This window comes from Quercus suber, unplaced genomic scaffold (assembly GCF_002906115.3).
Source record: "Quercus suber isolate HL8 unplaced genomic scaffold, Cork oak 2.0 scaffold_943, whole genome shotgun sequence".
NCBI classification, from domain to species: Eukaryota; Viridiplantae; Streptophyta; class Magnoliopsida; order Fagales; family Fagaceae; genus Quercus; species Quercus suber.
The window spans coordinates 155,937-181,756 of NW_027070364.1; the positions used below are offsets into that span (position 1 = coordinate 155,937).

General features: G+C 32.8%; 4 protein-coding genes and 1 long non-coding RNA gene across 5 annotated transcripts; 4 read left to right on the plus strand and 1 right to left on the minus strand.

The window, feature by feature from the left end:
• Positions 1 to 4,074: 4,074 nt before the first annotated feature.
• On the minus strand, positions 4,075 to 5,618 carry LOC136065365 (uncharacterized). Its single transcript, XR_010626999.1, has 2 exons — positions 5,293 to 5,618; positions 4,075 to 4,635 (listed from the first exon to the last, which is right to left on the minus strand). It is a non-coding gene; the product is annotated as an uncharacterized LOC136065365 (long non-coding RNA).
• A 4,479-nt stretch (positions 5,619 to 10,097) lies between these two features.
• LOC136065364 (geranyl diphosphate phosphohydrolase-like) lies at positions 10,098 to 13,511 on the plus strand. Its single transcript, XM_065768466.1, has 3 exons — positions 10,098 to 10,233; positions 13,045 to 13,255; positions 13,382 to 13,511. The coding sequence occupies exons 1-3, from the start codon at positions 10,098 to 10,100 to the stop codon at positions 13,509 to 13,511; spliced, it is 477 nt and encodes a 158-aa protein (XP_065624538.1).
• A 3,516-nt stretch (positions 13,512 to 17,027) lies between these two features.
• LOC112022210 (butanoate--CoA ligase AAE1) lies at positions 17,028 to 18,967 on the plus strand. Its single transcript, XM_065768461.1, has one exon. It carries the CDS (start codon positions 17,124 to 17,126, stop codon positions 18,540 to 18,542), a length of 1,419 nt encoding a protein of 472 aa, XP_065624533.1. The 5' UTR covers positions 17,028 to 17,123; the 3' UTR covers positions 18,543 to 18,967.
• Positions 18,968 to 20,006: 1,039 nt separating this feature from the next.
• LOC111989667 (protein DCL homolog, chloroplastic-like) lies at positions 20,007 to 25,654 on the plus strand (the record flags this gene model as incomplete). The annotated part of the gene is given in 2 exon segments (XM_024021455.2): positions 20,007 to 20,527; positions 25,540 to 25,654. Coding segments are annotated over 2 exon segments (429 nt in total), but the record flags the coding sequence as incomplete, so codon positions are not given.
• On the plus strand, positions 21,420 to 24,324 carry LOC136065361 (PHD finger protein EHD3-like). Its single transcript, XM_065768460.1, has 2 exons — positions 21,420 to 21,702; positions 21,821 to 24,324. Exons 1-2 carry the CDS (start codon positions 21,420 to 21,422, stop codon positions 22,387 to 22,389), a joined length of 852 nt encoding a protein of 283 aa, XP_065624532.1. The 3' UTR covers positions 22,390 to 24,324.
• Positions 25,655 to 25,820: the final 166 nt, after the last annotated feature.

The following is a 25,820-nucleotide window of genomic DNA, read 5'->3' on the forward strand; positions in this document are numbered from 1 at the left end:
GATGTGCTGAATGTGTAGTTGATTCAGTAATTGAAGCTTGTTAAGGGTTGCACTCATAGGGTAACCTGTTTGGTCATCATAAATCCTGTAATTTTCTAGGATAGCTATGGGTAAAAGTTTGTTGGAGATTATTATATAATATTTCCAGTATGTATGTATTAAATTTCATATGAAAATACCATTGTTTGATAATTTTTTTGTGAATTTACAAGAAAATGTTGCAAAGCTGTCACTGTGACAGATTCTGTGTTTACACATGATAAATTATGTATTAAATTGTATACAGTGAATTAGGATGCTAGGAGTAGTTCTTATGAATGCTAAGACACATATGGTTGTAATGGAAGTGGTCTCACAGAATTTGGATCAATATAAAAATAATGGTTTAATTTCTAAGTTGCATGAAATTCTGTCAGGAGAGATTTGAGCACATTGTCTTGTATAATTTTTAATAAATCTGGCTTTATGCTTTGACTTTGAAATTGATATGGTATTTACTAAACATCCAGAGGAGTGGCTTCGTAAAATTGCATGAAGATTGGATGTGTTTAGATAGCCCATTTGTATTTTACAAATGAGGCATATGCTACTGAAAAGCAGCAAATAGTAAATGATAACTCTGACTTTGAGAATTTAATTCTAAAGTTAGGGTGAATGTTTTGAGCTATAGTTTAATAGTATGTCTGGATCATAGATAGATTTTGTATAACTTAGCTCAAGGTTTAGTACTTTAAAGAAGGGGTTCTAATCCATTCAAGTGTTGTTTTTATAAAACTGTTTTGTTCATGTTGTATGTTGCATTGTGTAAGTCTATGCATGCACCTTTGCCTCCAATCTCAAACATGTTTTGAATTGATTTTTAAGCTGGTTGACATGATCTGAATATGAATATTAAAACAATAGTTTCTCTATGATTTGGTACATCATGTTGTTTGATGAATGTATTTTGTGTTTGGGGAACCTCATTGAGGTGGGATTAGGATTTCCATGATTCTAAGAGATAGGCTTTGAAATGAATGTGTAAGTTTATGATAAAGAATAATTGATAGTAATAAGTTTTGATATTTGGTTTAGGTGTTACTAGCCCCAGGTCTAAGCTCCTTCGACTTTAGGCTCTCAGTTCCTCTACTTTCAGGTAAGGGATAAGTTATATGAGCATTTGGTAAGTCATAAGATTATTTTAAAGTATATTATACATTAAAAGGTTTTTGATTAGAGATATGGCGTATAATCATGTTTTAGACAAAGATATATTCGTGAGCTTTCAAAAACTTATGTATATGATTTGAGCATATTGATGCTATTACTAATTTCACGAACATGATGCTAAAAGAAAAGAATGGAAATGCTATTATTATAAAATGTTATGCAAACTATGAATTTTAGTATGATATATAAGTAAGAAATGTTTTCGGGTTATGTCCTCTAGTAATCTGAACTCGATCAAAGCATGTATTGATGATGATGGTTCGTCCGCACTCAATCAAAGTAAGTATTGAGGATGGCGATTCATCCACGCTCAATTAAAATATGTATTGAGGATGGCAATGCATTCGCGATCATAAGTACAGACTTGTCAGATATGGACTAACCAATATGCTATGAACAATTATATTATGTTATTGATCATGAGAGAATAATTATGTTTAAATGCATTATGAAAAGTTGAAAGCTCTCATGAAAAGAAGAAGTTTATGATGAAAAGAAAAGCTATTCTTTAAAGATAAAAGTTTCTGAAGTTCTATTGTGTTTAAAAGATAAAGAATCTGACGAAAACGTTTTAGTGTTCTATAAAGATAAAATTTCTGATGAAAGTACAAGTTTATGTTAAAAAGTTATCAGATATCTGTTATTTATGAAATGTTAAGTTTTATGACTATGAAAGTTATAATATTTTACGAGAAGAAGATTATAAAGAAAAGTTTTCTTATTTGTCAAGATATTTCTACTTAAGACAAAGTTACCAATTATCTTATATATATATATATATATATATATATATGTATGTATGTATGTATGTATGTATGTGATTTTAAATAATCAATATTATATTTGATGACTTTGTAAGAAATGAAAGGAATTCAATCTGAAAGGTTTTGGTAATATTATTCTGATAAGAAAATGGAGAATAATTATTTCCCCACGAAGAGCGTATAAGTTATCATTATAAATAGTATAAAATATTATGCATGAAAAAATGTTTTCCGATCTGAATATTTATAAAATGAAATGATTTAATTTACATGCATTCTTATTAAATTCATATGTATCTTACTCTTACTGAGCTGTATAACTCACCTCTTCCACTCTTTTAGTCAACAGGTTTTATTTTGGAGCAGGAAGAGTCTTAGTCGAGTTTTTGAAGGAGTTGGTTTTAGTTTTAAATGTATAAATCCCAAATTTGTATCTTGTTGTGAAATTTTAAAATACTCGCAAGTGTACGAACCGTACCGAAGTATAGTTTGACAAGAACGAGGTCGAACCCACAGGGACTTGAATGAACGTAGGAAAATTAATTAAACCTTAACCAAATTAATCCTAATCTAGTTTAATAAAAATTGGTTGTTTTGAAATTAAATAAACTAAGCAAATAATAAAATTAAGCAAATAGTTAAACTAAGCAAAAGATATAAAGCAATAAAAAGATATAAATAATCAAGGGAAAGGAATTAAGGTTTTGGAATCCACCTTGTAAGTCATATCAGTATATATTTATGATCATTAATTTTTCCCAACTCACTACATGATAATCTAGAAATCAATCTTGCTATCATGGAAAATATCCTCATTAAAATCCTTATTTTAAAAATCAAAAGCGTGTTCTTCTTCGCTTCTTAAGTATAAAACCAAATCATCAATTGTATCCGTAACCAAACAAATCACAAACGATATCCAATTTTATAATCAAGAATTAATAAACCAAGCAGCCAATTAATTAAGACAAATCCTAAATCATGAGAAAAACATGATTGAACTCATATCTAGAATCCCATCTTAGTCAATTGATATGAAGCAAGAACAATTTAAATCATTAAAGAACAACTATTGTGGGAAAAATCAAATCACATAAATATTACTAATAATCCTTAACAAGGTTTCATCCTCAACCTTAATTATAAATTTAGCTACTCATGGTAATTGAAATAAAACAAAAGAATAAAATACTAAACATTAAACTAGACAAATAAAATAGAGAAAGAAATAGTCACANTCGAGATGATTCAAGTTGGGTTGGAAAGTTAACTTAAAGGCTACAACTTTGTAGTTTACCAGAAGCCCTAATTCTGACGTTAAGTGGCCTAAATAGTCGGTTAAGTAAAACCTAAAATCTGGGATTTTCTCCAAACGGGAATTCAACTTGTAATAGGATTCTTGACCTATTTAAAGGCTTTTTAGGGCAAAATTCAGAAGGCTAGTGCTAGGGCTGGATGCAAAATAGAAAATTGGAGCAAGAGGCAGTGCCGCATGTGGCTTCTCTGTAGCTTTTCTCCATGATAGCATAAAATACTAACTGATATGCAGGCTGGAATCCTAATCCGAATTGGACTTGGATTTGGTGCAAATTTCCTTTGATTCCTTACTCCAATTGGACTTAAATTTAATATTCATGCCTGGCTGGATGTAATTTGGCTTGATTCAATTGGCCTAGCCCCACTTTGCATGTAAAACCCTTGTTATCTACAACACAAAGATATTATATAATCAGTCACAAAATAACATAGAAGTAAGGCTAAATATGTAGATATGTGAGTATTTTATTGTATATATTTCATGCACATCAGTGATTAAGCAAAAAGAACAATATACATATCTAAATATAAGCAATAACATAAATAGATATGATAGGCAAAAGCAAAATATAATATATAAGAAGAAATCTGCAAATAATTAAAAATTCACAGATCAAATGCGTGAAGGGTGGATGATTCAGATCAAGTCTTGTATTTAATACAATCTCTTTAAAGCAAATTTCACTCCTCACACAATCACTGTGGTGCTTTAAGACTCACGGTCGTCTGCCTCCCAAGATAAAATGATCTACAACACGAAAACGAAGTACACAAGGTCATGCTCTTGCAAACTATTCAATGTCTCTTTTCATTCTCTTTGACACAAAATGAAATGTACAAAAATATTCCATTAAAAAACTGTCACTTGTTTAAAATTGTTAGTTAGAAAATTCTTTTAAACAGAAACTAATTACTGGCTTAGCAATTTTAAACAAGTGAAAGTTTTGTAGTGGAATGACGGACAAGTGACGTGGTCCACCAGATGACTCTATAGTTTCTCCAACATGAGACTCATGATAAAACTCAAAGGCCCCGTTTGGTACACCCACTCAAACAAATTTTTTCAGTTTTTAAAGAGATGTGTTCAAGTTATACCTACACATTTTCTAAACTATTGGATTTAAGTAAATCCAACAGTAAAAAAAATGCACTCATTAATGCTGATATTCTGATAAAGATCTCATTCATTATTCTTATTTATAACATTCTATACCTATTTCTAATCCCAAAAATAGGTATAATTTTCTCTATGCTCTCTCCTTCTCATCCACTACACGTTTCTCTTTCCTTCATTACTCTTCCACCTCCATTTCTGTAAGATTCCACCTCCATAGCCTCATAAAATCTTATAATTAAAAACTCTGTTAGTACATTTTAAATTAAATATGTTGAAACTCAAAATAACTGAAGATGAATAAAGATATGAGTTATAATAAAATTTGTTAAAGAAAGAGTTACTTGTATGTAAGTTAGATTACATAAATTAAGAGAAGTTTTCTAAATTAATAAATAACATGTAGGTTATGTGAAGGGTTGGAAGACTATATATATAGCTATGCTATGGACTAATTTCATATCAAGAGTGAATGAAGAGAAATGGTTAAAAGTAATGAGTATTGTATGATAGAGTGAATTCAATAATATTCTTAAAAACTTGAGAGATTTCGGGCCAAAAAAATGTGTTCTTCTAGTGGAGCTTTAAACTTAAACACTTTGTGTAGAAACTGTTCTAGTCATATAACATTTGTTGGGCTGTTATATCTTAGGGAAGACAAGTTAGAGAAGGTCTACATCGGTTACAAAGATTAGCCAACCAAGAATTTGAATCTCTTTAGAGAGAGCGAGTATCGCGCCTCAGTTTAAATGGTATTATATTCATTTCTTCAAATTAATAATATTCAGCATATTATTTAGTTTTTCTATTATTATTGTGTTGTACCAACCAACTCAAACTAAATTAAACATAAAGCTGAAGTAAATAACCTAAAAATTAAAAACTAACCTCCACAGCCACATATTGAAGGCAGCAAATGCATTATTGCACATACGGGCAAAAATTAGATTGTGATTGAGATCTCTGACTGTGTGAGCCATACCAGTTGTGTGAACCTAATGGCATTGATGATTTCTTGCACAGTGAGACTTTCAGTGCACGTGATTGGAAGTAAAATGATTACTCTGATGTATGATGAATCAGTAGTACTCCATCAGATGGATGATTGATATATACTGGACTAGTCAGTGGAGCAATTGATGCTATGGACTTGTTAGAGCCTTAGGAAATTAGGGATATAGGCAAAGAAGTCAAATTTCACTTGGCAATATTTAAGATTCAAGCTGGTTGCCATTGGGGGTAGAACCGTACATCTAAAGTTGTCTTATTGATTTACACTTGAATAAGTCTTATTGCAATGAAAGCACTGACGCAATTTCAATTATTTGTCATTTTCTTACATTTAACTTAAAAGCTGTGCCTATGACAGAAAATCTGACCAATTTTTTTTTTTTTTTGGTAGATTGAAAATGCATTAAAAACTAAAGAATTTTGGGACAAAGTTTATTACATGACACATTATTCAGATTTGAAAGATAACCTAACAAGTGCCACAATACAAAAGGTTTGATTGACTCCCAATCTCGCCAACCATAAGCACATTCGTTAATTTTGCAGTAATAGTGCCTAACAAGCACCTAGTAAAGCTGGGAAGCCAACAACATGTGATTAAGTTATTTACTTCAGCCTTATGTTTAAATAGTTCGAATTTTTGATTCATCAGATTCTATGTGATTGTAAAGGTGGAATCTTATGAAAATGAATGTAGAAGAGCAATGGAGGAAAGAAAAACGTATAGCAGATGAGAAAGAGAGAGAAAAGAGAAAAATATATCTATTTTTGAGATTAAAGATAGGCATGAAATATTATAAATAAAGATATTAAATGAGATTCTTATCAAAATATTAATATTAATGATTGTATTTTTTTTTACCGTTAAATTTACTTAAATTTAATAGTTTAAAAAAATATAACTTTTTAAAATTACACTAAATATAACTTTAACCAACTTCATTAATTAATGGAGAAAATTGAATTAGGCAGTGGAGGTACCACCAGAGTGGACTCCACAATTTCTTTGGTAATGAATGGCTCAGTACCCTCGGACGAAATGGGTAACTAAACATAAAATTCTAACTATATAATTAGTTGTCAACGTTTTCAAACTATATTTTTTACTAGCATCTCGAGTTTCAAAAACTCGATTTTGGCACATAAATCGAGTCTCAAAGACTTGATTTTTATGGCCTAATCATATCCGATGTGGCATATTTTTCCACGTGGCGACTACATGAAAATCGAGTTTCTTAGACTCGATTTCTAACACAAAAAAAAAAATTAAAAAAAATTCTGAGTCTATGCACCGAAATACCCAAAAACAAATTTCAAAAATTTCAAACACATCAATCTTAATCCAAACTCAGATCAGAGGGAGAGAAAGAGAAAGAGCTCAGAGGGAGAGACAGAGAAAGAGCTTAGAGGGAGAGAAAGCCTCACTAGAACTCAGATCAGAGGGAGAGAAAGCCTCACCAGCCAGGCGTGGCCGGGACTGGCGCTGGGCGGCGCGCGGCCTGGGCCTTCGCGCGGCTTGGGGCTCACGCGCGGCCTGGCTCGCGGCCATTTCTCTGGGTTCTTCTCATTTTTTTTTTTTTTTTTTTTATGGGTTGTTCTCTATTCTGGTTCCTCTCTTATTTGCTTATATTTATTTGGAAATCGAGTCTTAGAAACTCGATTTCCATGTGGGTCACCACGTGGAAAAATATGCCACATGGATATGTTTAGGCCATAAAAATCGAGTCTTTAAGACTCGATTTATGTGCCAAAATCGAGTCTCTGAAACTCGAGATGCTAATAAAAAATATAGTTTGAAAACGTTGACAACTAATTATATTGTTAGGATTTTATGTTTAGTTACCCATTTCGTCCCCGGTACAACTTCTGTAAGAGCAGCCCAAGCAGGACATTTAAAAATAATAATAATAATAATAATTAAGGGCTGAAAATAGTCAAAAAAAAAGGAAAAAAGCAAAATGGAATTATGAGAACAGCACTAGGAATGCCCAAACAACACAACACTAGTTGGTACTTGGTAGCTTCCAACTTCCAAGGTCTTGTTTGTTTGGTTGAGTAGACTCTAAGGGGATGGAAAAAGAAGAAAGAAAAATGGAGAAAAAAAAAATTACCTTTTCAGGTTATTGCATGGTTTTTTTTTTTTTTTTAAAAGAGAGTTTCAACTTATGGCGTTCACTCTTAATAATAGTTTTTTATCATCAGACCAAGATACCGATTAATTTTTGGTATAGATGGAGATTGAATCTCAGATCTCTTATACAATCATAAAAAACTTTACCAGTTAAACTAATTGGAACCCATTTTAGAGAGTTTCAATCTATGGCGTCCGCTTCTAATGATAACTTTTTATCATCATACCAAGACACCAATCAGTTTTTGGTGTAGACGGGGATTAAACCTCAGATCTCTTATATAACCATCAAAGACTTTACCAGTTGAGCTAATTGGAAAAAACTATGATAACTTTATATTTTAATCAAACTTTCTTAACTACTATTTTGAAAAAAAACAAAAAAATTATACTTTTTATGAGTCAGACTTTAAGGGTGTTCGGTATCAACTTATTTAACTTTTTACAAATTGTTTTTTTACTAAAAATATACTAAAGTATATTTACATTTTAAAAAGGTAAGAAAAAATAAAGTTTAAAAAAATTGTACATAAAAATTAAAACCTAAAAACTTATTGAATAAATTGGAGGCAAAAATACACTTAGTATTTTATTACATTTAAATTGAAAAAAATTAGGAAAAACTTTTGCTACAAATTCACTCAATAGTTTTTTATTGGATGTAAATTTTAACAAATCTACCATTTGATTATATTTTCTTCCTAATGTTTGTAAAATTTTCAAAAGATTAAAGATCAATAGATATGTAATTAATAAAATGTTTAAATTACAAATTTTTGTAACCTAAAATTATGTATAAAAATTAAATTTATGGATCATATAATAAATAATATCTAATTGACACGAAATTTGACATGTGTATTAAGAACATAAAAAACATGTAATCCACTTATTAAATATTTTGATATAATATAATATAATATAATAGGTATGCTTGAGGAACATGGACTAGGTATGTGTGACTCATTCATAGTTACAACTAGCTAATCACAAATTCTCAAATGCACTAGCTAGTACTAGTACATATGAGAATTATTAATTGACCACAATTACAGTGAGCAAACATGTTATGTCCATGAAATGATTTGAAACCTTATATTAAAATATTATAATCTTTTATATCATATATATATATATATATATTTCAATTTATTTATTTAAAATTTTAAAATATGTAGTCGTATTAATTTTTTTAGTGGATGGTCTAGTTATTAGTTTGTAGTAAACTTGTCCAAAAGTTAGAACAATTATATTATTAATATTGTTATTTTTAAAATTAATATCTTAATAAAATTAAAAAAAAGGGATCACATTTTACAATAATATACTAGTTTCAACTCTTAAAAAAAAAAAATCACAGGAATATACATATAAATAGACCCATTGTATTGAGAGTTTAGAAGTGAGAATAAAAGGAAAATGTTAAGGAATGCTTTTAGGGTGGTTAACAATCTATTTTAAAAAAGTTTTTATGAGAAAAGAAAAGAAAATTTAATATTTTGATTTTTTTTTTAATTTCTCATAAAAGCGGTATCAAAACTTTTCTAAAATGAATTGTTAACTATTATCCTAAAAACATCCATTAATATGACCCTAATTAAAAATCAATTACAAAATCAAGAGTGAGAATAATGGTGGAGAAAAAAATTGAAGAACTAAAATGGTCATGAGATGAGAAAGAAAGTTGAGTTTTTTAAGGAGTATTTAGTAGGGGTATTTAAACAACAATTTTTGTTATTTAAACAATACAATACGTATTTTTATAATATTTTTTTATTTACACGTTTTTCCATAATATTTAAAAAATGTTACTAGGATAGTATTACCAAACTGACTCTTAGGCAGACGGGCTGAGCGCCTGTTTTGCTTGGGTTTTTAGGAATTATCTTATTTTCATTTTTATAGCCTATTACATTGGCTAAGGGTAAAAAAGGGATTTCGCGGTTTGATGTTTCGAACATCATGACGCGTGAATGTATTATAGTTTTTTATTTTTTAGTTGAGAGTTGAGAGAAATACCGAAATGTTTTGTTATGAATAAGATTGGGATTGGTCATAGGACCCATTGTAGTTGGAATAACACGAAATACAAAGTAGTAGTGTAGCCTATGTTGTAGGGGTGTGGACTGTGCTGTAATATATTGAATGTCCATTTGAATTGAATTTATTGTTGTTGAAACTGAAAACTGAAAATTGAAAATACTGTAGCAAAATAATTTTTAAATGTATAAATAGTACCGCGAGACTTATTTTTAATATTTTTTATTGTGTGAACAGTGCTAAACAGTATATGAACAGTATTTTTTCTCTGCACAGTAAAATCATGTGATTTTACTGTTCACTTACTGAAAAAAAAAGAAAAAAAAAAGGAGAAAATGCAAAACGTGGACTCAGCTTTCAGCTGAATCCAAACGCCCTTTGAATACATTATTGAGCTAGCTTTATTTTTATTTTTATTTTGTCATGTAGTGGTTCATAATGCATATATAATACTCATATTAATTGTAAATGGAGTGCAGAGTGTTGTGTTGTGTTCAAAACATTTTAAAAAATGGAGAATAACAAAAGGGCAGTGGAAGTAGCAGTGGTGGTTTTCTTGTTGAGGGGGAAAAAGGTCCTCCTTGGTCGCCGCCGCTCCTCTGTTGGTCACTCCACTTTTTCTCTTCCAGGCGGCCATCTTGAGTTTGGTCTCTCTCTCTCTCTCTCTTCTTTTTTATTTATTTATTTATTTATTTGTTTTTTTCAAATCTATTACATGAAATATAAATATATATATATATATATATATATATATCCATTGTAATAACACATTTGTTACTATCGTACATTCTTGGTGTGATAGTCACTTCACAAGAATAAGTGCTTGTGGGGTGTGGGGTCAAGAGTCGGAGTTCAGGTCTCTAGAAAGAAGTTTCACACGCATATATACTTAAATTAGGCTAAAATAAAATTTTTATGTTATATAAAAAAAAATAAATAAAAACCTTTGTTTTAACTACTATTGCCAACAAGATTGCCAACAAGTTATATGGTTGACGTATCTTGGCTTCACCCTTAAGCCTTTATGTAAGAATTTAATGTGTGTGAGAAAGGAAACTACACATACTTAAGGAAATGGTTATATACTTGAAGAGTTTTAAAAACCATTTTTCTTCAACCCAAAAAAAAAAAAAAGAGAGAGAGAAAAAGAAGAAGAAGATTTGGACTCCTTACTCTCGCAAATTTGAAAAATAAAAAAGTATATGGATGCTTATCAAAAAAAAAAAAAAAAAAGGTATATGGATGAAGATGAGGATTTCTAGACCTATGAAAAACGGGCCAAACTCACCTGACGTGCTAAAATGGTAGGTTGGGTCAAGATAGCTGATTTTTTAGGATGAACAAAATATGTCCATTTATCCTTTGAAAAAGAAAAAAAATCTAGCTTTGCTTGCAAAATAAACAACAGTTTATTTAAAAAGAAAATAGCAAGAATATTCAATTACTTATTTATTTTGTTTGTTTTCAATTTTTTATTAAAATTTTTTTTAGTCATCTATAATACATAAAAATTGTTAGAAAAGTATTTGTAGGGACTCAATTTGGATTGACCCTGGGTAGAGTATGAATGAGTTTTCAGCCCAATCAAGTCCAAACAATAAATTTGTAGAGAGTGGGTTAAAGGTTTAGGCGCTGGCCGTCGATCACCATGCATGAACTTTCTTTTATAAAAAATACTAAGAGTTTCTTTACAAATGGGGGGATGCTCCTCGGCCCGTGGCTGAGGAGACCCTTTTCTCCTTTCTTTTTTTTTTTTTTCCCCCCTCCCCTTTTTACTTTACTTGCTTTTCTTATATAGTTTTCATCTTCCTATCTCCTTCTTCTATCTGTTGATCATCTATTTGCCTTTCTTCTGGCCGTCCGTCCTATCAGAGGCCTTATCAGTACTCAAGTGGTTCACTCTGATCAACGTTATCCTGCCAAGGGATTACCTCCCCATTAATGCGGCCAGGGGGGTTAGTTGAGTGCATTAAATGCGAGGGTGACAGCTTACTTTGGGGTTAGTCTTTCCAAAAAATCATCCTTGTCAGGCCGAGGATAAAGAGGTCCTCGGCGTGGATTGGGAAAAGAGACTTTCCCCAATTTAGCCTTAAATAGTCTGTGCTCCTCGGCATGGGCCTTGGGCCTGCTACACGATGGGCCGAGGCTATCAGGCCCACGGGCCCCACAGTATTAAATAAATTAAATCTAACAAAGTTATTTTCATAAAAAATTGTGTAATATATTTTTACTCTTAATTATTTTCAATGAGATATGAGATATTATTCTCTTTTCAAACTTTTTTTTTTATATGAATTATTTAAATTAATTGGGTTCAAAAAAAGACTGTAACAACCATAATTTTGCATTTTTTGGATAAAATATAAAATTTTCGCTATTATTCTGTTAACTTTATTTAACATTTTTTGTATACTACAACAAGTGCACCTGAAGTTCAAATTTGGTAATGGTATCCGTTTTTTTTTTTAATCTAATTATTAGCGTAATAAACTTTGGATTACAAACTTAAGAATTTATGTATTATTTAAAATTTAATTTTTAGTATATTTTAATTGTTTTTGTTCACTTATTTGTATTAAAAAGAAGAAAAAATAATATGTTCAAATTTATTTATTACTTATGTTTATTGTTTATACGTGAAAGTAATTTTGGTCACACTAAGTTAATATAACATGATAAAGTTTAGAGAAGGGTCATGAGTTGTACAAGCCGTTTTAGTCAGACATGTTTCTAACCCAAACTTAGATATGTTTGGTCATATCTAATTTTAATAACCTTTTTGGGCTTAGGATATTGTAGAGAAAAAGGGAAATTTTAAATGAAAACATAAAAAGAAAAAGGTGTTTGGCTTTGCCTTTTAAAGAAAATTGCACTGTTTTAAAAACCGGACCGGACCGGCCGGTCCGACCGGTTCAATCGGGAATCGAATGCCAATCCGGTCCGGTTAAAAGTCCCATAACCGGTCAATAACCGGTCAACAACCGAAAAACCGGCCAAAAACCGGGGTTGAACCGAAAATTAGAAAAAAAAACGGTTTGATGTTCGGTTCGGTTTTTAAAACCATGTGTGTTATTAAAATTGGGGGAAAAATATGTTTTCATATTGCAATTGGATACTTTTATTCATTTTTATTTTCTAAAATTCATTGTTTTTAAAGAAAAGGATATTTTTTTCGTTGCAAATTAATTTGACAATAAATATAATAAATTTATTTAAAAAATATATAATATTTTGTAACACATCAATTTGTAAAAATTATTATACTTATAAAAAATTTAAAAATATTAAATAAGATATATTAAAAATACATCGATTAAATTTGAGTTTTTTTTTTTTAATTGATTAGACCAGCATTTGTTTATTTGTCTTTTTAGTACCTTCGGTTCTTACTAAACAAGTGCAGTGTAACTGAACATCCATTACATCAATATATTTTTTATTTAATATATTTGTTTCAGGGGAGAGCTTTGAGGAATGTGCTAGCAGAGAATTAAAGGAGGAAACTGGATTGGAGATCAAGCAAATGGAGCTATTAACGGTCAAAAACCACCTTTTCCTTAAGGAACCAGAGCCAGCCCATTACGTCACCATCTTCATGCGTGCAGTCTTGGCAAATCCAGAGCAAGTACCCCAAAATCTTGAGCCGCACAGGTGTGATGGGTGGGATTGGTATGGGTGGGATAACCTTCCTAAGCCGCTCTTTTGGCCATTAGAGAAAATGGTGCAAGACGGCTTTAATCCCTTCCCAATTGCCTAGGGATATTTTTGTTGGCAATTTCTTCTTTTGTGATCCAGTCTTCCCCTTGTATCTCTAACTGTTAGGGGTGTTGTTACGCCTGAAATTTCTTCTTTTGTTAACTCTGATGCTGCTGGTGTGTTTTATGTAAGGCGCTATGCCAGAACTATGACTAATATGGCTCTGTAGCTTTTGTGTTAATAAAATTTCCTTATAACCAAAAAAAAAAAAAAAAAAACTGTTCGTGGTATCCAAGCCAACAGTTACTCATCCATTGTAATAATAGTCTATACTTAGCCCCCTCCCCAACGTTTTTGTATACTTTGCTTATTAAGGCCTTAAAAATGTACTTGTATTATACATTAAATAAATAAATAAAAGCCTTAAAATGTAATATTATTTTGCAAATGTAATTACCTGTATTAAACAAGATTCTCAACCAATTATTTTTAGGTTAATTTACACTTCCTGATATATCTAATGGAGATGGTGGCGATTCTAGGAATTTTTTTCAGGGTATTCCTTAAGAAGCATAAATTATACAATCTAATAATTTGGTATATTGTTGTTTTATTAATTATAAAATTATTAATTGTTGTTTAGTCTAACATAATTTAATTTGTTTGTCTTTTATAATATATTGGTTAATTGAATTATTAATTATTGTTTATTAATTGCTTTCCTTAATTAATTATTGGTTAATTAATTATTGTTTATTGGTTGCACTAGTACATATTCCATGTGCATTTACTTCCCCCAATTCAAATATCTCACCCGGCCCCATGTGCCCATCCACCCCTCACTCCACTCAACAGACAAATCTCATGCCCCCAATAAAAAGTTTTCAATTTCAACTGAATAAATTGTTTCCAAATAAATTTTTAATAAACCATCAACAAGGATTGAACAGAAAAATAAATGCACATACAAAAGAAAAAAAAAAATTTATTGTTGCACTATGTACACAACACAACACTACAATTCACTAACTTTATTATATCTCAACTCCCAGGTCATTTCAAAGTTTCAAACAAACTCAATTTTTACTTTTAAAAAAAGACACTAACAGACAAACATAACTATTTACCATTAAAAAAAAAAAAAAACTGCTATTCATATAAGCACAAAAAGACAAAAAAAAAAAAAAAAAAAAGACAAAAATCAACTCATAGAGCACAACACGTGGGAGGATATCCATCCACCACTAGACACTTCTAGTATTTTCTTTAAGTTATTGTTTAAGTCTCTTAAAAAGAGAAAGAACTCTCTCTCTATTTGTCTTTGTATTAGACAATTTAAGATTTTTTTTTTGTGCTCGTTGCTCACTTGCTCATGAGAGATAGAGAGAGAGAGACCAGATCTAGTGTGTTTGGGCTAGGGGTGGGGTTGGCAGCTCTGTTGCTACCATGCTGCTGCTGCTACCTCTCCCTTCACTGCTTTACTTCAACCGTTAGCCGCTGAGTCTCTTGGTTAGGCTTAGAGTTAGGGTTTTATTTGTTTGTTTGTGTTTTTTTTTTAATCTTTGATGGAATGAGAGATTAGTTTTGTTTTAAATTTTTGAAAGGCCGGACTATTTGTTTTTGATAAAATTTGGTTGATTGGGTTAAATTTTCTTTAGCTTTACTATTTTGTGATTTATGTTGTTGTGCTAAATTTTCTTTTATAGATTAGATCCATAAATTCTTTTTATGGCCTTTTAAAGTGCCAGTAATATTGTTGGGCTTTTTTGTGGGCTTGCCCTGTTACAACTTTTTTTTTCCTTCAGATTTCAGTCGGCTTTTTTTTGCTTGAAAGTAGAACAAATATATATTTTTTTTATTGAAGGGTATTCCTAATTTTTCTTGAGGGTGTTCCTAATTTTTTTAAAGGGTAAAAAATAAAAAAAAAATTAATTATTATATATAATTTTTTTTTTTTTTTTAGTTCAGGGTGTTCCCAGGAACACCCTAAGCTTAACGTGGCGTCGCCACTGAATGGAGATTTCCAAAATTTGAACTATATATATATATATATATATTTGAGAGAATGTTTTAGAAGAAATATTAGTCAATTGTTGTGAAATTTTAAAATACTCGTAATTACAAGACTAAATAGTTCAATAAATCCTATATGAATTTATAAAAATTAATCAAACCTCGACTAAATAAATCCTAATATAGTTCAATAAAAATTCATTATTTTAAAATTAATTAAAGTTTGATATTGAATTCGAGTTTGAGCTTAATATTGCTTGAGCTCATTTTGACTAATGGACCAAGTCGAGTTGAAGCTTTTGGGTGTTAAGACAAACTCAAACTTGAACATTATTTGCAGGATTGATTCTTGCTTGAGCCTAAACAATGTTTGTAGGCTTGATTTGAGTTCAAGCCAAGCTTAAACATTTTACCTTTTTTGTATGATTGATCTTGAACATTCATTACTCGACTAAGTTTGAATCATTTATAGCCCTACTCAGGGGCGGAGCCATGTACATGGGTGGGGGAGCCATGCCACCCACGCCCCACCCCCCCCCCCCCAAAAAAAATAATTGAAATTTTCCATAATACACACATACATACATACATACATACATACATACATATATATATATATATATATATAATTATTTTCATGTTTTCAAAATTTAGCCTAAAAAATAAGAGTTAGCCCCTCCAAATATTTGAATTAGTTCAATGATACTCTTAAAAATAATAATTGGTCTAATAGTTATGGAGACATAACTTTATTTTTTGCAATTTTATTTTTATTGTAAAATGTACTTTTATATCTGTTAAATATTTGATAAAGTTCGAAATCTAATATGTTTGGATCTATCTTTTTCAACCCGTTATGTAGCGATTAACAAGTCATTGACTCATTAAAATAATCTTGTCACTAAGGGTATGTTTGGTAGACTATAATAGATACTGTAATGTAATAGTTATTCTTATGGTTTAACTATTTAGTAGTTTGGTTATTTTATTACAGGGAATAATCATTCGACTTGAATAGTTATTATTTAAAATGAGGAATAATTATTCATCTCTAAAAGGGGAATCTAAAAAAAAAAATTATCTCTAAAAGGGTTGTAATAGCTATTCCTTAGTAGGTGTATTAATTTTATTATTTTTTAGGAAATATAATTATATGAGTAAGATATTTTCTAAAATATATCTTAAGTTTGATTTAAAAATCTGTCATTCCATTGTCTCNCTCTAAAAGTGACAGCACCCATTTGAAAGAACCTGACCTTTAATTCATATTTCCTCAAAGTTTATAATGGTATTTCAACTTTTTCATCTGAAAGATAGATTACAAAAATTAAAGTTTTTATATCTAACTTTTCAAAATTGATATCTTAAAATGAATAAGAGACTCTTAAGTTGAAAATGAATAAAGTGAGTAGCTCATAGCTGGTCATGAATCTATATAGTTTGCAACTCGATACCTGCTGTTTAAGTGACCAAAAGGCACCTAGAATATGTTTTCTTTTAACTAGCATTGCTTGCTTCAAGATGTATTGGCTTTTAAAGCTTTCTTCTGTCTCTCTCTCTAAATCCTACTCAGTTGGTTTTCTTTTTCAAATTTTCTATACCTTTTTCATCACAATTTCTTTAGTTATCTAAAGTGCTTGAAGCATGAATTATTTTTAAGTATTAACTATATTACTTTATTTCCTAAAATTTCTTTCTTTCTTTTTTACCCTCTCACAACATCCTTAATCTTTATTTGTGTTTTCGATAAACTTTTTACTCACTTGAGCAGGTTGCTGCATTGGCCCCAAATATTCCAGCAATCTATGAGCTACACTTTGGTGTTCCAATGGTAGGTGCAGTTCTTTGTACACTAAATACACGTCATGATTCAGCAATGGTATCAGTATTATTGAGACATTCAGAAGCCAAAATCATTTTTGTAGACTACGAATTTCTTCATATTGCTCAAGGAGCGATTGATATTCTATCCAAGATGAGGACCAAGCTGCCCCTGCTAATCTTAATTCCAGAGTCTGATCAATCATCCTCCAACATCAGCAACACCATTTCCACATCAAAGAATCTGGAATATGAGAGTCTTTTACTAACCGGAAGACTTGATTTTGAGGTTAGGTGGCCAAATGATGAATGGGATCCAATCTCGCTAAATTACACTTCAGGTACCACATCAAGCCCAAAAGGTGTTATTTATAGCCATAGAGGTGCCTATCTCAATTCACTTGCAGTGGCACTTTTCAATGAGATGAGCTCAATGCCTGTATATTTATGGTGTGTTCCTATGTTTCACTGTAATGGGTGGTGTCTCACATGGGCTGTGGCTGCTCAGGGTGGCACAAATGTCTGCCAAAGGAATGTGACTGCAAGAGGAATTTTTGAGAATATTTCTCAGCACAAAGTGACCCACTTGGGTGGTGCACCCACAGTTCTGAACATGATAATAAATGCGGCAGCTAGTGAGCGGAGGACACTTCCAGGGAAGGTGGCAGTCATGACAGGTGCTGCACCTCCACCTCCACATGTGCTATTCAAGATGGAGGAACTAGGATTTATTGTTACCCACTCATATGGTCTGACAGAAACATATGGTCCTGCAACAGTTTGCACTTGGAAACCTGAATGGAATTCTCTTCCTCGAGATACTCAGGCAAAGCTTAAGGCTCGTCAAGGGGTTCACCATCTCGGTCTTGAGGAAATTGACATTAAAGATCCTGTTACGATGAAGAGTGTACCCCCTGATGCAAAAACCATGGGTGAAGTTATGTTTAGAGGCAACATTGTGATGAATGGATACTTGAAAAATTTGAAAGCAACACAGGATGCATTTAATGGTGGATGGTTTCGGAGTGGGGACTTGGGAGTGAAACACTCTGATGGCTACATAGAACTAAAGGATCGTTCAAAGGACATTATCATTTCTGGGGGAGAAAATATTAGCACAATTGAGGTGGAAGCTGCACTTTCTAGTCATCCAGCAGTTCTTGAGGCGGCTGTTGTGGGAAGACCTGATGATCACTGGGGGGAGACTCCTTGTGCATTTGTGAAGTTGAAGAATGGGTCTAATGCCAGTGCAGAGGAGATCATTAAGTTCTGTCGGGATAGATTGCCCCATTACATGGCTCCTCGAACTGTTGTTTTTGAGGATGATCTGCCAAAGACTTCAACTGGGAAGACACAGAAATTTGTTTTAAGGGAAAAGGCTAAGGCCATGGGAAGCCTTCCAAAGAAGAGCATCAGTAGACTGTAATGCACCTTCAAGGAATTTGAAGGTGACTGTTTACTTAGTACCCTGTTCCTTTATGTTGTAATTATCGTAATTTGCCCAAAACTTTATGTGCAACTCTGTTATTTGAGCAAATTACCAATTTCCCCTCAAAACAAGTTCTCAATTATTTTGAGGGAGACGTTGGGAAGATATCTTGGTTGCTTCCACAAACACTATGGCAACTAGCAAGTTTGATTCAATTATGTTGGGTTCCAAGTCATTAATCTTGTTAGAGATATATCAGACATATTAGCCTAATGTAATAGGCCTAAGCCCACTCCTGCTTGTACTAGTAGTTTAGGGTTTAGTCACCTATATATACTCATGTTAAGGTTTATTGTAACACAGGTTATTGTACTACACTCTTATACAATAAAGATGTAGCCCTTAAGGGATTTCTCTGTGAATGTAGGTCGACAAGGCTGAATCACGTAACCCTCGTGTTTTTGGTATTCCTATTCTATATTTCTCTTTCCACATCCACTCTAGCATATACAACATAGTATAACACATTGCGTTGCTAATAATAACATATTTAACAAATCTATTAAATTCTATTGTTAATAGAAATAAACTTTAAATTGAACCTCACTTATTTTAGTAAAAATTGGTTAGAAGAAGGGAGAAGACTATCTTATATTGTATAACCTTAGTCAAAGAGTTTTAAATGGACCATTTATAAGAAATAAGAAATATGAGCTTTAAGGCTGTGCATTTTGCCCATCGACCTATAGTAAAATCAATCCAACCCATGCAACGTGCTATGGTAGGTTGATGGGTTTAGCTTTTTTCTAGTGCATTGGATGTAACTCAAGTATCACATGTGTCTAAAATTGACTGTGTAAGTTTTGTGTTATGTTCAATGTTTTAGCCCATTAAATTAGGCTGCATATGTGTTTGTATTGGCCAAACTTCCTACCCAATTAACCCAAATCTATACTATTTATGATTTGAAGATAAGTACAAGTTTTTTGGATTTTAAAACTTAATAAAAGAAATGATTTCGATTAAGTTGGAAAATCCGATCACATTTTGTTAATTGTAATCACTAATCATTTTTAAGTAATGAGTTTAAATAGTTGAATAAAAGTTTTTTTTTTAATATTTTTTTTATAGTTATTTTCATTTCCATCCCTATAGTTTCATCAATTCAATCATTTAGCTTATATCAATTCAATCATTTAGCTTATATTTGTTTTAATTTCATCTCCGTTGTGTCATTAGATCTATAAAATATGTTGTTATATAGTTAGATTTATAAAACGATATAGCTTTGCCATTGGAAGCTGATGGAGTATAACATAATATGAATGAGAATGGATAGAATGACTACATTGAAAATAAACATAGATGCTTGAAAAACAAATAGAAAATAGACATAGTTAGTGGGTTTAAGCGATGGTGAAATTTTCTATAAAAAAAGAAAATAGACATAGTTATGAGAAGGAAAATAAAAACAAGTCAAAACTCTAAAGTAGTCCATGGTTAATTTTGGAAAACCAAAACGACGACGGCTTCTCTATATACCCTATCCGGCAAAAAATTTCCCACCTCTGACCTCATTCTCAAACTCACGCTTACACTAACACACAGACACACACACTCACTTTCACTACCATGGTCAATAACAATAATACACTCCCCTATACCTAAATGGCCGCACCTTTGCTTTTCAGAGCCATTCCACTTCTCAGCCTCCGGCTCCACCACCACCGCCTAGCCGCTTCTATTTTTGCGCCGACGCGGCGGCCATGGTGCAGCGCCGCCGAGCCGAGTCGGAGCGAAGAGAATTTATCCTCTGCGGACAACACCGCCGCCGCGCGGAAAGCCAGGGATTCACAAAGTTCCAAGTACCACCATCGGTGGGACGACGCTGAGTATCGCAAGTGGAAAGATAAAGAGGGCGAGATTCTCAGTGATATCGAGCCCATCTCTTCTCTTACCAAAGAGATTCTTCACTCTAACAGGTTCGTCTTTAGTCACTCTCAGTCTATTCCCTAATTTTTTGTTATTACTGCGTTTGGCTGCCGAGAAAATGTAGGAAAAGAAAGTGAGACTTGCTTCAAGTGAAAATGATACTGCCATATGATAATTGATATAATTGAGAAAAATAAATTTAATGAATACATTTTTAATTTTCTAATGGTTTAAGCTTTTGAGACGAGCCGTAGTTTATCATGGTATTAGAGCATGTGATCCCGCGTTAGAAGAGAAGTGTTAAAATAATGGTTAAATGGGGAATTTACCGTTTCGCTTTTGGGACAAGTTATAGTTTATCAATAGGTTTCACTAGTTTCCCTGGTATTTGGCTAGGAGTAGAACTTGGACTTGTGAATTGTGAATTTGTGATTGCCTTGGTAGTAGGAGAGAGTGAGTGTTTATCTAACTTAGTTGGAACATAAGGCATGAGTTTGTAACTTTCAAGTAAAGAGAGAGGGACTATTCTTAGTGCCTTCATAGATACAGATACATTCATATATGTTTCCTTTTGCAGTCCTATCATTAAGAATTGAGAAATTAGTAGAATAGTCCCAAGTTAGCGAGAAACGCCTTTAGTTTTCAATGTGTATGTTTACTAGTTAATGGGGTGGCATTTGCTTTCTTGCTTTCCTACTGATGAAGGAAAGTTGAGCGGGGATTTTTGTGGTATCACAGGGTACTGAGTACTAGCTGGAGACCTTGATAGAGAGTTGAGGAATTTACTTTATAGAAGCTGTCTACTAGAATTATAGATACAAAATTATTGGGATTGCTAATAAATAGTGATAAATGTGCTGTGAGAAATGACCAAATTTGTTTGAGGCTAGAAATACACTTCTCTAAGAATAAGGTCACCAATTAATTCTAGCGAGCAATTCGATGAATGGCTCAGATGATTGTTCACAGAGGCACTGGAGAAATGCTGTACCAGAGCAGATATATCGGTCATTAAGTGATGATGAAGGTGGTATACAGGGGTGCATTCGGGAGGCAATTGTTATTAATCCTGAAATTGATTGTATGATGACAGAACCTGACCATTATAGTGAAGATAGGTGCAAATATTCACAAACTGGGTGGATGTCTGATGGATCTCAGAAAGCAGCTAATGGCCATGCTGGCATTATATCTAGTAACGAATCAGATCATTATACTATAACCGGTAAGTGTCAGCATGTTTTTCTGAATGTTTTAATTTCAGACAAGTTCAGCTCACTCTGCAAGCTAGTATTTGAGAATTTCCAAGGCATCAAAGCTGACCTTTTTTACTTAAGTACCATAAACACAAGAATGCACTTGCAGGCGTTCCGGAGGTAAGGCAGATGGAAGGGATTGTTTAGTAAGTGATTCGTGTGAGGAGATGTGCCACGTGTCCTGCAGTGAGCCTGCTGTGATAGAGATTCCCCCCAGAAGCTGTTATCGTGCCAGTTGCACTGCTTGGGGTTTTAGATCACCCAATATAAATTGTGTGGTGGGTGAGAGGTTGAATGCCCCCAATACCCCAAGTAATGGAAATGATGATGGAATTTCACCTACAAATGAAGAAACACCTATTGAATTGGAAGAGAATTCAAATTGTAGTATTGATGATGGACTTCAATTATCAAAAAGTGGCAAAAACTATCCCTGTAAAATTTGTGAAAGCAAGATAGTAGATGCTGAAAATTGGAAGATTTTTAGCCACTCTGTATGCCCAAATAAATACTACCATGCAAGGTGCCTGACAAATAAGCAATTAAAATCATATGGTCCCTTTTGGTACTGCCCTTCTTGTCTGTGCAGAATTTGCCTCATGGATCAGGATGATGAAAAGATTGTTTGCCTCTTGGATTTATTGCCAAATAACTAATAAGCTATTGCAAAGGGGTGGAACCACATAGTGGCTCCTCAAGGTAAGGCACCTAAGATTGTGTGCAGATAACACCAAGCATGGGAAAAGATAGAAAGCTAGGAAGCATAGACACTTCATTTAGGGTGTTGTACCCGTGTTGTGTTAGTGTTATACCTGTGTCATACTGGTGTCGTACCAGCCATTTTATGTTGTAATTTTTCAAAAATTGCTTGTGTCACCGTGTTGTACCCGTGTCTATACCCGTATCCATGTCCATGTCAGTGCTTCCTCGATAGAAATCCTAGGATTCAACACCTATGATTGCTTAGTAAACACCAAACCTTTTGATAAATTCAAATAATTAATTTTATTATTCAAGCAAACCATAACACTAATGAATTTTAGGGCCTTTAAATAGGGAAGAATGGTAACTGTCATGGAAATAAATTTGTAAACCAACTAGGAAAGGAAATAACTTTTAAACTACTACATAAAATCAAATAAAAATTAAATGATAGAAATTAAGTTCGTTCCAATAAATCAATTGAGGCCAAACTGGCAGTGGGTCTACATCATCCAGCCATGGCCCATGAGATCGGAGGACCTAGACTGCCGAACAACAGTAAAAGCTTGTATCTTGGCATTTGATTCCTTTGTCAAGTGCCAATTGGCACTCCTTTGTCAGATTTAGCTGAAATTTGCATGGTAGCTCCCTTTTAATCCTATGCACATGAATCAACATTGATTGGTCAAACTTCGGCAGTTGGATGTGAATAAGATTGAGTTGGTTAGTTAGGCCTAGCATGTAATCACATTAAGGAGACTCGTCTCTGGAGGAGGGTTGTAGTTTCGAAGTTTGGGGAAGAGTGGGGGGGTTGGTCTTCTAAGCTGGGCAGGGGTGCCTATGGGTGCGGTTTATGGAGAAGTATTCGAAAAGGTTGGGAGGTGTTTAGTAAATGCATTCAGTTTGAAGTAGGGGTGGGGGATAGAGTGAAGTTTTGGACAGATAGGTGGTGTGGGGACTTACCACTCCATCGATCCTTCCCATTAGTGTATGGGATTGCTTCTAATAGAGAGGCATCGATGGCCTTGTCTCTCGAAAGGTTGGGGATGGAGGCTCAGAGAAGTTGGAATGTTCGCTTGTTAAGGGATCCTAATGATTGGGAGATGGGTGAGGTGGATGAATTCCTCCGTACCTTGGGTTCTAATTTGCCTCATTCTGAGCTTGGAGACCGTATGAGGTGGATGTTGACAAAGAAGGGGGATTTTGATATTCGCTCTTTCTACAACAAGCTTCGTTGTCCTTTGCCTATTATCTTTCCTTGGAAAGGTATTTGGAAGGTTAAGGCTCCTCCGCGCGTCTCTTTCTTTGTTTGGACTGCGACTTGGGAGAAGATTCTTACAGGAGACATTCTGAGGCGTAGAGGAGTGGCTTTTGTTGACCGGTGCATTATGTGTCGTAGTAATGGGGAGACAGTGAATCATCTACTTCTTCATTGTGAAAAAGCTTATCTACTGTGGAGCTTGGTTTTTAGAACCTTTGGGATCTCATGGGTTCTGCCAAGATCGGTTGCAGATACGCTTTTTGGTTGGTGGAATTGGTTTGGAAAGCATTCTTCTAGCATTTGGAATTTAGCTCCTTTGTGCCTTATGTGGTATATCTGGAGGGAGCGGAATTGGAGAACTTTTGAGGATACGGACAAATCCAATAATCAGTTGCTCGCTTTCTTTAGTGGTTCTCTTTTTGATTGGTCTAGAGCTTGGGGAATCACCTCTAGTGACTCTCTCCCTTTGTTCCTTAATTCTCTGCTCTGTACTTAGTTCTTATGTTGGCTTTTGTTTGTTTTGTTGTATTTTCTTGTTGTTTGTTTCCTTCTCTGTAATCCTTGCTCTACCTTTTGTTTTTCATGAGGTAGCTCTTTGAATATACATCTTTTTACTTATCAAAAAAAAAAAAAAAATTTCCTATAAGCACATGGGAAATAGGACCAACCCTATGGAGTCATGTGGGCCAATGAGATGAGGTTATGGTTCTATATACTGTCAAATTGTAATCACATTCCTATCACTGGATAAGATTGTGCTTGCAAGAAGAGACTCCCTTTCGTTAGAAAGTAGGAACATAAAATTGAGCCTTTGATCCTTTTTTGACACAGTTGTGGTGATCTATGTTTTTCTAATTTCATTGAATGCAGGGTGATACTTCTGTCACAAACAGTTGACTAAGTAGTTAACAATGTTTATACATTTAGAGACTTTGCAAGTTGTCCTCAAAACCTTGGGTTGGGGGGACATGATATTATTTTTGAAAAGGGACCTTCTTCTAAGTAAGAGCATGGAAGGGTTTATTCAAAACCTAGGGAGAATCAACGGTCACAAGTTCTGCTCCCTGTCTATAGCTACACCCTTTGAACCAGTAGGACTGATGCTTTCATGGCTTGACACTTGCAACCTTGCACACACTTCATATTATTAGATTATTGTTGGTGTGGTGAAACATCTCTTGCAGTTAGCTATCCTAAATTGTGAGGGTGACAATGCACACTTTACAAATTCAAGTTGATATCAACTTAGAATAAGTTTTAGATGATGGTTTTCTTTTATCTGGGACAAAAAGTAAAATGAATAATATAATGATTGTAATGCCTTCATTTTTATAAGGTGTAATTTTAACTAGCTCAATAAATAATGTTATTGTTTTTCTATATAAAATGGATTGATGTAGAAAGACAATAAAATAATAATTGTCATGTGTTCACTTTAATAAGGTGCCATTTTAACTAATTTATTTAATCTCTTTTTTTGTGATATATAAAATAAAATATATAGAGAAATTATTTAAAATCAATAATTATTCATTTTTATATAAATGGATGGATAAAAATAAAATAATAAAGTAAGAGTGATGTGTTAACTTTTATTAAATGTCATTTACTATTAATTTAATTGATAATTTTTTTCTTATATAACAATAGAAAATATTACTTCTTATATACTATTGAAAAAATTATTTTTTTGAAATGACAATTCTTTTTGAAACTTTTTATATAACAATAGAAAATATTTCTTCTTATATACTATTGAAACTTTTTCCAATTCTTAGTCTGTTTATGCAATTTCCGTGGATTGTAAAACTCTTCTCTATCTGACTGATTTGGTTTTTGCTAGGTATTTGGATGGGGAACGTCTAACAGCTGAAGACGAGAAAGCTGTGGTGGAGAAGCTTCTTGCTTATCATCCACATTCTGAAGATAAAATTGGATGTGGACTTGATTCTATTATGGTAAGTTTTATTGTGCATAGTTTTTCATAAAATTTTTAGGTTTATGTAGCTAACGAATTCTAATCGTTTTGGTCTAACTTCTGTTATTCGCTTAGTTGATTTGCTATCAAAATTTGCAACTTTACCTAGTCACTCACATTATTATTTTTAACTTCTTGACGAAATT

Coding starts and splice junctions, on each gene's coding strand:
- LOC136065364 (XM_065768466.1), top strand. CDS start 10,098: ATGGAGAATAACAAAAGGGCAGTGGAAGTAGCAGTGGTGGTTTTCTTG. Junction 10,234..13,044: donor AGGCGGCCATCTTGAGTTTG/GTCTCTCTCTCT, acceptor TATTTGTTTCAG/GGGAGAGCTTTGAGGAATGT. Junction 13,256..13,381: donor AGGTGTGATGGGTGGGATTG/GTATGGGTGGGA, acceptor TTTGTGATCCAG/TCTTCCCCTTGTATCTCTAA.
- LOC112022210 (XM_065768461.1), top strand. CDS start 17,124: ATGGTAGGTGCAGTTCTTTGTACACTAAATACACGTCATGATTCAGCA.
- LOC136065361 (XM_065768460.1), top strand. CDS start 21,420: ATGAATGGCTCAGATGATTGTTCACAGAGGCACTGGAGAAATGCTGTA. Junction 21,703..21,820: donor AGATCATTATACTATAACCG/GTAAGTGTCAGC, acceptor CTTAAGTACCAT/AAACACAAGAATGCACTTGC.